This window comes from Haliotis rufescens, unplaced genomic scaffold (genome assembly GCF_023055435.1).
Source record: "Haliotis rufescens isolate VD_foot unplaced genomic scaffold, xgHalRufe1.0.p SCAF_42, whole genome shotgun sequence".
Classification (NCBI taxonomy): domain Eukaryota; kingdom Metazoa; phylum Mollusca; class Gastropoda; order Lepetellida; family Haliotidae; genus Haliotis; species Haliotis rufescens.
This window is the reverse complement of record NW_025964135.1, coordinates 76,932-93,129: the sequence shown is the minus strand read 5'-3', so window position 1 is coordinate 93,129 and position 16,198 is coordinate 76,932. Positions and strand designations below refer to the sequence as shown.

The 16,198-nt window shown below is 37.7% G+C and overlaps 2 protein-coding genes across 2 annotated transcripts; both read left to right on the top strand.

The window, feature by feature from the left end:
* The first annotated feature begins 571 nt into the window (after nt 1–571).
* LOC125372528 lies at nt 572–11,901 on the top strand. The gene is made up of 9 exons (XM_048382863.1): nt 572–592; nt 789–914; nt 1,187–1,339; nt 7,701–7,861; nt 8,051–8,171; nt 8,826–8,887; nt 9,803–10,024; nt 10,506–10,519; nt 11,147–11,901. Exons 1-9 carry the CDS (start codon nt 572–574, stop codon nt 11,899–11,901), a joined length of 1,635 nt encoding a protein of 544 aa, XP_048238820.1.
* Nucleotides 11,902–13,410: 1,509 nt separating this feature from the next.
* On the top strand, nt 13,411–15,409 carry LOC124118753 (ubiquitin-like-specific protease 1). The gene is made up of 4 exons (XM_048382951.1): nt 13,411–13,515; nt 13,759–13,914; nt 14,484–14,552; nt 15,096–15,409. The coding sequence occupies exons 1-4, from the start codon at nt 13,411–13,413 to the stop codon at nt 15,372–15,374; spliced, it is 609 nt and encodes a 202-aa protein (XP_048238908.1). The 3' UTR covers nt 15,375–15,409.
* Nucleotides 15,410–16,198: the final 789 nt, after the last annotated feature.

Here is a 16,198-nt window from a genome sequence, read left to right as displayed (position 1 = left end):
AGTGTCTTAATGACTTGTTAATTACTATTCTTTTATCTATTATTTTATGCCTATAATACTTATTCCCAACTTTTGCAAAACATGATTTTTGGTCAGTTCTGTAAAACTAGATTTAATCTCATCTTCTGATATTTTCGCTTATGTAAGCTTATGTATTGATCAAGTTGTCTCATTTTTGAAAGTTGACCTGTGTATGAAATATTTATTGATATTCACAGTTGTCACAAGATTGTCAGACCTTAGAATTATATGCTCATGAAATGTGTAATGTTTTGACATTACATCATGTATTGTAGGACCCTCCTTGCAGAACCATCTAATACGCTTCCAAGATGATGGGAAAATAAAACATGGATCTCCGATAAATCTCAATGGAATCCCATTTGTTGTTGTTGGATCCCGGCTCATGGAATGCCATCAGGGTCCAAATCACCGAAAAAACAAGCCCAGTGTAAGTTTTTTTTGTAGTCACCTGGAAACCCAACATCAGCACTTTCTTATACATGTCCCTGGAAGTTTTTATATCTAAATTGGTAGTTTAATTAAAAATAATAAACATAAGTAATTAAACATGCAAGATCCGAAAGTACAAGTAAGTTTTCACTGCTCCATATTTCACAATTTACAATAAAATTATTGTGCTGGTCCTGGTTTCCGACACATCTCTTCCTCCCTCTCACATCCCCCCCCCCCCCCCCCCCCCCCCCCCGAAGTCCGGGGGTAAAAAAGCATGTTCCTACAAAAAGTGTTTACAATCACATATTACAAGTGTAACTTCTTGTATTTAGGACCACCATGAATATGACCACGGATATTCACAAAATATTCCGGCAAAGAAAATTACTGGAAGCAAAAAGAGAGGTTGTTCTGCTGCAATTTACCTTTGGGAGGTGATCACCTTTCCCGATTACAAGGTAATAAGTGGTTAAATGTGTCATAATGCTGAAGATCACAACCTGAAAACTACACTTTATACTGCATGGGCCATTTTTGTGACAGTGGATATCCTGGTATTTTATTTTAATACAAAAAACACCATAGAATCCGAAAGAAAAACTTGAAAAAAATCAACATAAGATGTGGACAAATAAACATGTTTACTCAGAATTCATATCGTAACCTGTTGTCACTCAAAATCCCAAACAATGCTTAAAGTAGTAAATACACAAAAATGTTGTTTGTGCAGCTAATGAGTGAATCTCATCACCACAAGCAACTGAAGTCCCAAGAGCTCAGAACTGTATTAGAATCACCTGTGTATGATGATGTCAGAAGGGAAAAGCTCATTTATATTGACCTACCATCTGAGGACCTTCATTCCAACCATATCATGGGACAGGTAATACATACAAAAAATGAATCATACCTCACCCGTTGTTATCCTCTGTGTGACAACACATGGGGCATGAATACATCCCAGTCGAACATATAAGTGATGAATCATACTTCACAAACACAAATGTCACTGACCCATTTTTACAAATATGGAAACGTCATAGAACAAAACAGATGACATCAGGAATGACAACACATGGGGTATGAATACACACCATAAGAGATGAATCATAACTCACCTGTTGTTATCCTCTGTATGACAACACATGGGGTATGAATACACACCAGTACTACATATAAGTGATGAATCATACCCCACCTACTGTTATCCCCTATATGACAACACATGGGGTATGAATACACACCAGTACTACATATAAGTGATGATCCATACCCCACCTGTTGTTATCCCCTATATGACAACACATGGGGTATGAATACACACCAGTACTATATATAAGAGATGAATCATACCCCACCTGTTGTTATCCTCTGTATGACAACACATTGGGTATGAATACACACCATAAGAGATGAATCATACCCCACCTGTTGTTATCCCCTATATGACAACACATGGGGTATGAATACACACCAGTACTACATATAAGTGATGAACCATACCCCACCTGTTGTTATCTCAGGAATGAGAACACATGGGGTATGAATACACCCAAGTACTACATATAAGTGATGAATCATACCCCACCTGTTATCCCCTATGTGACAACACATGGGGTATGAATACACACCAGTACTACATATAAGTGATGAATCATACCTCACCTGTTATCCCCTATGTGACAACACATGGGGTATGAATACACACCAGTACTACATATAAGTGATGAATCATACCTCACCTGTTATCCCCTATGTGACAACACATGGGGTATGAATACACACCAGTACTACATATAAGTGATGAATCATACCTCACCTATTATCCCCTGTATGACAACACATGGGGTATGAATACACACCAGTACTACATATAAGTGATGAATCATACCTCACCTGTTATCCCCTATGTGACAACACATGGGGTATGAATACACACCAGTACTACATATAAGAGATGAATCATACCTCACCTGTTATCCCCTATGTGACAACACATGGGGTATGAATACACACCAGTACTACATATAAGTGATGAATCATACCTCACCTGTTATCCCCTATGTGACAACACATGGGGTATGAATACACACCAGTACTACATATAAGAGATGAATCATACCTCACCTGTTGTTATCCTCTGTATGACAACACATGGGGTATGAATACACACCAGTACTACATATAAGAGATGAATCATACCTCACCTGTTATCCCCTATGTGACAACACATGGGGTATGAATACACACCAGTACTACATATAAGTGATGAATCATACCTCACCTGTTATCCCCTGTATGACAACACATGGGGTATGAATACACACCAGTACTACATATAAGTGATGAATCATACCTCACCTGTTATCCCCTATGTGACAACACATGGGGTATGAATACACACCAGTACTACATATAAGTGATGAATCATACCTCACCTGTTATACCCTATGTGACAACACATGGGGTATGAATACACACCAGTACTACATATAAGTGATGAATCATACCTCACCTGTTATCCCCTATGTGACAACACATGGGGTATGAATACACACCAGTACTACATATAACTGATGAATCATACCTCACCTGTTATCCCCTATGTGACAACACATGGGGTATGAATACACACCAGTACTACATATAAGTGATGAATCATACCTCACCTGTTGTTATCCTCTGTATGACAACACATGGGGTATGAATACACACCAGTACTACATATAAGTGATGAATCATACCTCACCTGTTATCCCCTGTATGACAACACATGGGGTATGAATACACACCAGTACTACATATAAGTGATGAATCATACCCCACCTGTTATCCTCTGTATGACAACACATGGGGTATGAATACACACCAGTACTACATATAAGAGATGAATCATACCTCACCTGTTGTTATCCTCTGTATGACAACACATGGGGTATGAATACACACCAGTACTACATATAAGAGATGAATCATACCTCACCTGTTGTTATCCTCTGTATGACAACACATGGGGTATGAATACACACCAGTACTACATATAAGAGATGAATCATACCTCACCTGTTATCCCCTATGTGACAACACATGGGGTATGAATACACACCAGTACTACATATAAGTGATGAATCATACCTCACCTGTTATCCCCTATGTGACAACACATGGGGTATGAATACACACCAGTACTACATATAAGTGATGAATCATACCTCACCTGTTATCCCCTATGTGACAACACATGGGGTATGAATACACACCAGTACTACATATAAGTGATGAATCATACCTCACCTGTTATCCCCTGTATGACAACACATGGGGTATGAATACACACCAGTACTACATATAAGTGATGAATCATACCTCACCTGTTATCCCCTATGTGACAACACATGGGGTATGAATACACACCAGTACTACATATAAGTGATGAATCATACCTCACCTGTTGTTATCCTCTGTATGACAACACATGGGGTATGAATACACACCAGTACTACATATACGTGATGAATCATACCTCACCTGTTATCCCCTATGTGACAACACATGGGGTATGAATACACACCAGTACTACATATAAGAGATGAATCATACCTCACCTGTTGTTATCCTCTGTATGACAACACATGGGGTATGAATACACACCAGTACTACATATAAGAGATGAATCATACCTCACCTGTTATCCCCTATGTGACAACACATGGGGTATGAATACACACCAGTACTACATATAAGTGATGAATCATACCTCACCTGTTATCCCCTATGTGACAACACATGGGGTATGAATACACACCAGTACTACATATAAGTGATGAATCATACCTCACCTGTTATCCCCTATGTGACAACACATGGGGTATGAATACACACCAGTACTACATATAAGTGATGAATCATACCTCACCTGTCATCCCCTATGTGACAACACATGGGGTATGAATACACACCAGTACTACATATAAGTGATGAATCATACCTCACCTGTTATCCCCTATGTGACAACACATGGGGTATGAATACACACCAGTACTACATATAAGAGATGAATCATACCTCACCTGTTGTTATCCTCTGTATGACAACACATGGGGTATGAATACACACCAGTACTACATATAAGAGATGAATCATACCTCACCTGTTATCCCCTATGTGACAACACATGGAGTATGAATACACACCAGTACTACATATAAGTGATGAATCATACCTCACCTGTTATCCCCTATGTGACAACACATGGGGTATGAATACACACCAGTACTACATATAAGTGATGAATCATACCTCACCTGTTATCCCCTATGTGACAACACATGGGGTATGAATACACACCAGTACTACATATAAGTGATGAATCATACCTCACCTGTTATCCCCTATGTGACAACACATGGGGTATGAATACCCACCAGTACTACATATAAGTGATGAATCATACCTCACCTGTTATCCCCTGTATGACAACACATGGGGTATGAATACACACCAGTACTACATATAAGTGATGAATCATACCTCACCTGTTATCCCCTATGTGACAACACATGGGGTATGAATACACACCAGTACTACATATAAGTGATGAATCATACCTCACCTGTTATCCCCTATGTGACAACACATGGGGTATGAATACACACCAGTACTACATATAAGTGATGAATCATACCTCACCTGTTATCCCCTATGTGACAACACATGGGGTATGAATACACATCAGTACTACATATAAGTTATGAAACATACCTCACCTGTTGTTATCCTCTGTATGACAACACATGGGGTATGAATACACACCAGTACTACATATAAGTGATGAATCATACCTCACCTGTTATCCCCTGTATGACAACACATGGGGTATGAATACACACCAGTACTACATATAAGTGATGAATCATACCCCCAGTGTTATCCTTTGTATGACAACACATGGGGTATGAATACACACCAGTACTACATATAACTGATGAATCATACCTCACCTGTTATCCCCTATGTGACAACACATGGGGTATGAATACACACCAGTACTACATATAAGTGATGAATCATACCTCACCTGTTGTTATCCTCTGTATGACAACACTTGGGGTATGAATACACACCAGTACTACATATAAGAGATGAATCATACCTCACCTGTTGTTATCTTCTGTATGACAACACATGGGGTATGAATACACACCAGTACTACATATAAGAGATGAATCATACCTCACCTGTTATCCCCTATGTGACAACACATGGGGTATGAATACACACCAGTACTACATATAAGTGATGAATCATACCTCACCTGTTATCCCCTATGTGACAACACATGGGGTATGAATACACACCAGTACTACATATAAGTGATGAATCATACCTCACCTGTTATCCCCTATGTGACAACACATGGGGTATGAATACACACCAGTACTACATATAAGTGATGAATCATACCTCACCTGTTATCCCCTGAATGACAACACATGGGGTATGAATACACACCAGTACTACATATAAGTGATGAATCATACCTCACCTGTTATCCCCTATGTGACAACACATGGGGTATGAATACACACCAGTACTACATATAAGTGATGAATCATACCTCACCTGTTATCCCCTATGTGACAACACATGGGGTATGAATACACACCAGTACTACATATAAGTGATGAATCATACCTCACCTGTTATCCCCTATGTGACAACACATGGGGTATGAATACACACCAGTACTACATATAAGAGATGAATCATACCTCACCTGTTGTTATCCTCTGTATGACAACACATGGGGTATGAATACACACCAGTACTACATATAAGAGATGAATCATACCTCACCTGTTATCCCCTATGTGACAACACATGGAGTATGAATACACACCAGTACTACATATAAGTGATGAATCATACCTCACCTGTTATCCCCTATGTGACAACACATGGGGTATGAATACACACCAGTACTACATATAAGTGATGAATCATACCTCACCTGTTATCCCCTATGTGACAACACATGGGGTATGAATACACACCAGTACTACATATAAGTGATGAATCATACCTCACCTGTTATCCCCTATGTGACAACACATGGGGTATGAATACACACCAGTACTACATATAAGTGATGAATAATACCTCACCTGTTATCCCCTGTATGACAACACATGGGGTATGAATACACACCAGTACTACATATAAGTGATGAATCATACCTCACCTGTTATCCCCTATGTGACAACACATGGGGTATGAATACACACCAGTACTACATATAAGTGATGAATCATACCTCACCTGTTATCCCCTATGTGACAACACATGGGGTATGAATACACATCAGTACTACATATAAGTTATGAAACATACCTCACCTGTTGTTATCCTCTGTATGACAACACATGGGGTATGAATACACACCAGTACTACATATAAGTGATGAATCATACCTCACCTGTTATCCCCTGTATGACAACACATGGGGTATGAATACACACCAGTACTACATATAAGTGATGAATCATACCCCCAGTGTTATCCTTTGTATGACAACACATGGGGTATGAATACACACCAGTACTACATATAACTGATGAATCATACCTCACCTGTTATCCCCTATGTGACAACACATGGGGTATGAATACACACCAGTACTACATATAAGTGATGAATCATACCTCACCTGTTGTTATCCTCTGTATGACAACACATGGGGTATGAATACACACCAGTACTACATATAAGAGATGAATCATACCTCACCTGTTGTTATCCTCTGTATGACAACACATGGGGTATGAATACACACCAGTACTACATATAAGAGATGAATCATACCTCACCTGTTATCCCCTATGTGACAACACATGGGGTATGAATACACACCAGTACTACATATAAGTGATGAATCATACCTCACCTGTTATCCCCTATGTGACAACACATGGGGTATGAATACACACCAGTACTACATATAAGTGATGAATCATACCTCACCTCATATCCCCTATGTGACAACACATGGGGTATGAATACACACCAGTACTACATATAAGTGATGAATCATACCTCACCTGTTATCCCCTATGTGACAACACATGGGGTATGAATACACACCAGTACTACATATAAGTGATGAATCATACCTCACCTGTTATCCCCTGTATGACATAGGAATTGAATTCACTTCAGTTATAACTGTAATTTTGATTCTTTTTCAGGCTGCAGATTTGAAAGCTCCGATTGACCCCCGCCTCACTGATAACATCAAACAAAGGGTCCATGATGGCATTTTTAATGTCAATGAAATGAAGCGACATTCACAAATATTTGTTGAAAGTCTCTTTGCAGAAAAGATCATGCCAAAGAGATTTAAGAGAAGGTTTTTTCCCAGCAGGGAAGACTTCAGGAAGATTATATATAGAGAACGTAGAAAACTTCAGCGGGGCCTATTGGACCAAGAATTCCTCCAAAATAAAATCGAAAATTGGAAGAAAACAAGACCTTCCAAAAGTTGGCATTTTAGACCTTCCACAACATCAAATGATGAAGGTAGACATTCATGTAACAGTTTGCTCCTTGTTTACCAATGGGATTGGCAACAAAAGCTGCTGAATAGATATGGACAAGAGATTGTCTTTTTGGATGCTACTTACAGAACAACGAGGTATGCTCTGCCACTGTTCTTATGCGTAAGAACTAACGAAGGATATGCCGTTGTTGCGACTTTTGTTGTTGAGCATGAGGATTCTTTCAGTCGGGGAGGCACTTGGAGTCATCAAGGGGAATAATTCATCGTGGCAACCTAAAAGCTTCATGATAGATGCTTCTGAGATTGAAGCAAATGCAATAGCAAACACATTTCAAGGTCAGTGTATGTTAAAGTTACACAGATTATAAAGTTTGTTTGTTGTTTTACGCCACACTCAGCAATATTCCAGCTTTATGACAGCGGTCTGTAAATAATCAAGTCTGGACAAGACAATCCAGTCATTGACATACGTATCGATCCACGCAGTTAGTATACGATGACAAGAATCAACCAAGCAAGACTTGACCACCCAATCTGATTAGTACAAGAATAGTCGCCTCTTAGGCAAGCATGGGTTGCTGAATACCTATTCTCTTCACAGGTCTGGATTATAAAGAGTAAAGTATGAAAGTACTGTAATTTATGTTGAGAAAGTATGCATGTGTTACAGTTGGTTCTTACAAACATATCATTGTGAATATACTTGTACGTTATTGATATGGCAAGTCTAACGATATTCATTGTAATATATTTCACAATTTTTTCACACACCCCCTCCCAAAAAGCCACAAAATCCTTACCCTTTATCTTGCAGATGCCGACATTTTTATTTGTGACTTCCACAGGAAACAGGCTTGGCAGCGGTGGACATCTGCTGTTAAGAATGGAGTGGCTGAACACCAGGAAGAAATAATGAGATTGCTGAATGTAAGTTTGACAGTTATCTGTCCGTCCATTCCACAAATCAGCAGGGGATGTGTTGCAGCCATGAGATAGTGGTAACCACAGGCTCTGGGTTGTGAGTTTATTCCATAGTAGTGGAAGAAGACAGTCTGTAAGAACAATAATTAGACAAAATACATTACATAAAGTCACACCTGGTGAACATGTTATCATAATGAACAAAGTACAGTAATAAATGGTATAACCTCATATAGAGATTACACAACATTATACGTAATTGAACTCTTATATCAATATCTGGCAATATCAACTGATCAACATTTCTGAACCTTTGTCAGGGATTTAAGAAAGGTTGAATATGATTTGTATTTGATTAAATTATTTATCCACATTGTGTTGCAGAATCGTTAACAACTGAGGAATTTGAGACAAACAAAGAGGTGCTGAGGCAAAGCTCAATTTGGAGCAACTTGAGGTTCAGAAATTACATCATCAATCATTGGCTGGCAGAGGACAAATATAAGGTTGGTAACTACATGTATAGTTATCATCAATCATGGATAAATAATTACCATTAATATATGAGGAATGGTACATTATTTTTTTCTTTACCAAACAATACACAGGGGGTAATGTATCAGTTATGGTCTACCTTGCATGACATTTAAAATGTTTCGATTACACGGGTAGTGAATTAGCAAAGTGTATGAACTAATTGTAGATTAATCCATTTCCAATGTTTCTAGTATATTTGGCAGTAACATGACTGAAGTAATTTTGATGCATTATGTACCATTTGTTACTTAACTTACCCGTAGTATCTGACATAGCATCAAACTGCCCTCTTACAAGTTTGAGTTTGTATGTTAAGAGATATATTTCACACAGAAATGTTTCAAACATTCCAAAATATGTTGACTTTCCATCTTTTCAGAAATGGGTATGGGCCTTCAGGAACAGCTTGTTGTCATTTGTTGTAAACACAAACAATGGTGTAGAAGCTCAAAATAAGCTGTTTAAATATGAATACTTGGCCCCATTTAGAGTGAAAGCTCTAAGTGGTCTGATGTCTACCTTGGTTGACAACTTCTTTGAAGATGCTCATCGAAAGTAAGTCCAAAAGAATGTGTTAAAATTCTTCCATAAAATATGAATATATACCCACACACAGATCATAGCTTCTTTTTGTTTGATAAATAGGTCTTGTATGTGTAAGTCTGCATTATCTGTTTTTACACAGTTTTTCAATATTATGTATTTTTTAAGAGTAAAAATATTATTTATACTCATCCTGACTCATACAAACGAGTACCCTCCGGGCTTCCCCTCTTTCCACTGATGTGTTCCGACCATTAAGTAGGAAATAAGAGAGAGTGATGAGTTAATGGGCTTGATCACATGGTTCCGGTGCGCATGCGCAGAGTGAGGGTGTGTTTGGGTGAGCTGTTTTCTCTGTTCTTTGGGAACAGCACAGGACGTTTCCACTACCTATTCGGAAGAGAGAGATAAGCAATAAGTATGAGTCAGGATAAGATAAAATTATATTTTTTTGAAAAAAATAAAAAGTTAACAAATACTATTTAAGTTGCAGTAACTTGAGTAATGGTGAGTATGGTTAATTAGTCTATGCACAACTTCTCATTCCCTTATGCTTTGTACCCTGTCCCATACCTTTAACATGCATGTCCTTTGTGTGTATAGGGAAGAAGTTTCCATTACTAGCTTTGAAATGATATGTTATTCCTTTAAATACCATTAGTTGTTTCAGAAACAATACATGTCGCTAAACATAATAAATATACTACTAATCTGATAAACTGTCTTGAATACATTAGATAAAAACATTTTAATCCTACATAAAAACTAATGCAACTATATTATTATAATGATGTACTAGATGTTACTGTGTCTTCTCAAGCCACCTTGCACCTTATTTCACTCTAGCTGCACCCTGCTTAACGAAACTTATTACTTATAAACTGGTTCTGGTGTTTGTCTTAGTATTAGAAAGTCATTGTAACATACTTAGAACTGTACATTTCAATATAATGTGTTCATCCTTCCATGATGAGTAGATTTTCATTTGTCAGTTACATTTGTCAGTAATTTCATTACTTTTATTACATAGAATAATTTAGGTCAATGAAAAGTAGATGTTTAATGCCATAGTGGGTAATAGTCCAGCTTTATCAAACATCTGTCACTAATTAACGTGGGCAGTGTGTTTTATAGCGAGAACAGATTGTTCCCACTTTGGGGAGACAATGATACAGTCAAGTGCTGACTCTTATGGCAAATTTTGCAATACTAGGAACATGAAACCCATATTTGTACTTACTAATTGCATTTGTAGGTACCTGGATGCCAATGTGACCATGTCAGCGGGATGGAGGGAGGGGATGGAGAACATTCCCGTGGAATACCACCATCGCCCAGCTCCATTCATAAAACACATGAGGGTGCTGGAGCAGAAATCTGCTGACATCACTGTAAACATGGTGACGGAGGTGGAAGGAGGCCTGTATGAGGTTAAAGCAGATGGCACTAAACACACTTATAGTGTCTTCTTGGGTAGTGAGGAAACCAAATCCATTCCATCATGCACTTGTCGGCAATTCTGTAAGGTCCATTTACCTTGCAAACACTTTGCAGCTGTGTTCCGGCATGTGCCTGGTGTGAGTTGGACTTCACTGCCCAACTTCTACAGGTCTCATCCAATCATCACTGTTGATGATGATTGTGTGAACCTTCTTCCTCCACACACTAAAGCAGCTGAAGATATTTCCCCATCCCAATCTGCCATCAACAATCATGATTGCCTTAAACAAGCTACCATGATAAATCCAGTGGAAGATTCATCACTGCACCTGGCAAGCAGTGCCAAGTCTGTGAGAGGTCATTGCTGCAATACAAGGTCTGACATAACTGGTAGATTCTGCAAAGGCTCTGCAGAAAGCCAAATCAGACTTGCAGATGGTTGCAAATGAACTCATGGTTCATGCTCCTAAAACGGATGGTATATTATTGTGTGATCCTCCACAAAAGTGTACCAAGAGGTTCAGAGAATTACCAGCCAGAAAAAGGAGGAAGCAGTCCAGTTCAGGTGTGTCGTAGCTTACAGAGCATGTCACACAAAGCTCTTTGACTCAGTGGTCAGTCGAAGGTTGATATTCTTCCGCATCCCCTCAATCTTTAGTGGATCCCTGGCATTGTGCCAGTAGCGCTTGTTAACAAAATTAGTAAGACATCATACATTTTTTCAATAAATTAACTTATTTAATCCTTCACACATACTTTCACTCTTGCATGACATGACGGACATCTTTGAAAAGGAAAAATAATTCATTTTTACAGGATATAAAAAACAGAAGACAAGTCACTGTGAGGACATGGCACCTGGTAATAATTTCATCATGTTGGACACCCTATGCTGATAATCATTTAAAAAAAAAAAAATACACACTTCATGTCATTGTCATTAATGTTAATTCATGCCACATAAATATTTAAACTACTCACATAACCATGGTCACAAGGGTTAATGATGCATACTTCGAAACAACTGACCTTGAACTTTAGCTTTTTCTTCAATAATTATTTGGTAACTCATTATCATATTTATTTTATCAGTTTCAACCTCTTCACTGTCAGTGGTGACCGTTACTCAAATAGGTGTTGAAAAAGGTAAGGGGATACAATGGTATTACTGTATATACTAAATGTAATGAATTACGCAACAAATAATGACTGAATGCCTTGAAATGGTTCAGTTATCATGAAATTATAAAGAACTAATCTAAAGCACTTGAAAATGTGAACTCAATGTTTGTGATCATGTTTGAGGAAAAAGATGTTGACTTAATTGATTTGTTAATATTATAACCTAAACCTTTTCTTTTTCATGGTACAGGGCATCAGAGTTCTTAGACATGATTCAAGTGGGAGCATCTGCTCAGGCAATAACCTTGACCAAGAAAGGCCTGCGCTATTATGTGCACGGGGAGGTTTTGGAAGACAGAGATTTTCAAACATTGCAAAACAACAACTGGTTCAATGACAAGGTAGTGTACACATTTTGTTTTATGACATCCCTTTCTGAATTAGTATATACCGTTACATATACAATGCAGTTTAACAGGAGAGAATAATGTGGGTAATACTGATTAGTGGACTACATTCATAAACAATATTATCCCATGTAATTTGGATATATTCATATTTTTTTATGCATAACAGTTACCGGTATGATAATATTGTACATTCTACAATAAGTTGTATATTCATTATATTTATCCTATCTCACTCTATACATTTCATCCTTCTTTCTGGATTCTGGCACTGATAGGATAAGTTTAAATTTTTTTGGTTTATTAATGATTCGATGTACTACGCACCAAACATTCATGACATCAGCTCACATTACCTACAACACTAAAATAAATACTAATAATACACTTACATGGTTATAGGTTATAAATACGTTCCTGAAAAAAATCATGGAGGAGGAAAACAGAAAATCCATGGAACATGTCTTTGTGATCCCATCTTACCTGGCAGTGCTCTGGGAAAATGATCAGTATGGAACATGGATGTACAAGAAGGTATGGAATTTATTATATGTCAGCTAATATTTTAATTTTAATATTGAGCATATAGGCATATTCTCATACAAGTAGTTGTCTCTACTGTTTTTCTTTGCTCTTGCTAATGCTTAGCCCAAAAGGTCCAATGGCATGTGGAACTTCTGTCAATCTGTATCCTGTCATCTGTTAACCAATACTTTTCCCTCTTTTGCTGAAATGAGAAAGATTATATGTTACTAATGGTATGTCATATGTTTGCAGGTGAAACTCTCCTTGTACAAGTGGATTTTTATGCCTGTGAATGTCAACCGCAACCACTGGGTCCTGCTTGTTGCAGATGTTTACAAGAGGACAGTCGCCATACTGGATTCATTGCCAACACCAGGAAGCAGTACACGCATAGAGAAGTGGAAGTTAGTATATGAATAACAGTCAAACTAAAAGGCACACTTAAAAGTAAAAAATGAACACAAAAAGACATACAACTGCTTGGGCTTTGAACAGGGTGACTGGTAATCAGGTAAACCAGCATATTTCAGGTACAGATGGCCAAGTACCCGATTGAGGGAAATAATTCATATCTTCATTTCTATACAATATGTCTTGCACTTACATCAATGGACAAGAAACAGTATTGCCTGGATGTAAGTTGACATAGATGTTGCTTAGAAGGAATGACAAATTACTTGTTAGTTGTGTGGCATGATACTTAGACCATGTAGACATTCAAATTCGGGTCAGGTATGACACACATGTACTTGAGTACAGTAATTTCTATTGTAAGACCAAGAGGTCATCATACATAGACAATGATTGTTAATATTGCTTGTTCTTCAAACAAACAAACCAACAATAACCTATTATTTCATTATTTCCCCAATCATACATAAAATACATTATATGAATTTAGGAATATGTATGCTTCATTAATATTTACTGCAGAAAGTACATGAAGTTGAGAGCATCTGTTGCTGGGGAACTTCCAGACTGGGAGGAAGGGGATCTTGTGTCTTCCAAACAGTGACGGAAGCAGCTGTGGCCCATTTGTACTGATGGTATGTTCCATTAAAAATGACTAGCTATATTGATTCCATGTCAAAGGTAATGGGATTTGGGGATTAATTTGTTTCCACCCAAAAAAAGAGAGCAAACTATGGACATGTTAGAGACATAATTGTTTCCAAAACTATTTCTGAATCATATCTCACAATATTTGTTACCGATGTTTTAGATTTAGGTGCTAACATTATAACATTTGTGTAATGATACACAGTTCATACATTCTCTCACTTCGGTACAAGGTTTCAATAGTCATAAACATCATCACTGTTATATTAGGTTTCATTATTCATACATTTCATAACCTTAGTGTAGTTTACCTGTTCACCTGCATTTTTAATTTTGTTTCATTTTCCCCAAATGAGAATTAAGGACATTTTCAGTCTAAATCAAAGTTGTTGCCATGGACAGACACACGCATGCAAATACCTCCTGAACACTGCTGAAAACGTGTTGAGGGGGATTAACTTCTCTCCAGTTTCCATCTTTAATACTTCATAAAATAACATGGTAATCAACGGCATTTATTTTTTCCCCAGAATGCCCTTGCCATAGTGAACAACATCCCAATACAAGAGCTGAATACAGATATGGCAACATACATGAGACAGTATGTCTCATCTTCATTGCTGCAAGCAGCAAAACAGCCTCCTTCACAACGATCAACATGTGACATGTTAGGATGTTGTAGGCCAACAAGTGAACAATGCTGGATTTGTTGTGATGTCTGCGGGAGATGGATGCACTTTTCATGCATCAATATCGATCAAAGCCCAGAGGGGGGATTATGTATGTCCCATATGCATTGCGCAATATGAGTGACTGATACTTCTCTTCTGTGGCTGTATACAAAAATGTTCTTGGTTGATACCTTGAGTATAAATGCATAATGATGTTTGAAAGTGGTCCATCCCCTGCTGACTTGTACTGTTGTTTCAGATGCCAGAATATAATCTACATTCCTTAACATATATCCAGATTAATTTTGGGTTGTATGTTGCAGCTACAAATGTGTAATGTTCATACAGTTCATTGTTTGCTAAAGTATGTGCTTTTATTTTTAAACTGTCTTTGTGGATGCAAGACGACAAAACTAACACTCGCATCAACAGGGTTTATTTTGTGACGTTAAACATAATACAGTTTATAGTCAGAGCCATGGCTTTAGGAACAATTGGTGACACGTTGAAGCACCGACAAGTTCATGAGGTTCAGAAAACTACAATAAACAATAGCATTCTGTAAATTCAGAAACATTTGCCAATTTTCCTAGTATTTAACACATTCGAAATTACATCCCAATGAAGCAATATATACATTGACTACATTGCAATTATGCAAAATTACCAAGCACACATTTGCAAATATAATGTAACAGTTGTGTGAAATATCTAAGCAATTTTGCACTAAATTAATGTTTTGGCATATATACAATTTCAAGGTGTTCAGAAATAAACATAAAACCTAACAATGAAAGGGAAAGGTACTCACATGTGTCTTTACATAGTTCAAATATAGCAGGCAGTAAGGTGAGAACCTGGCAGCATGGAGGTCCAATACACACTGGTGAGCATGTGCTTCAAAATGCATGAGCTTTGAAGAGGTCACGACATGACCTGTGAGCTTTGACATTGCACATGAA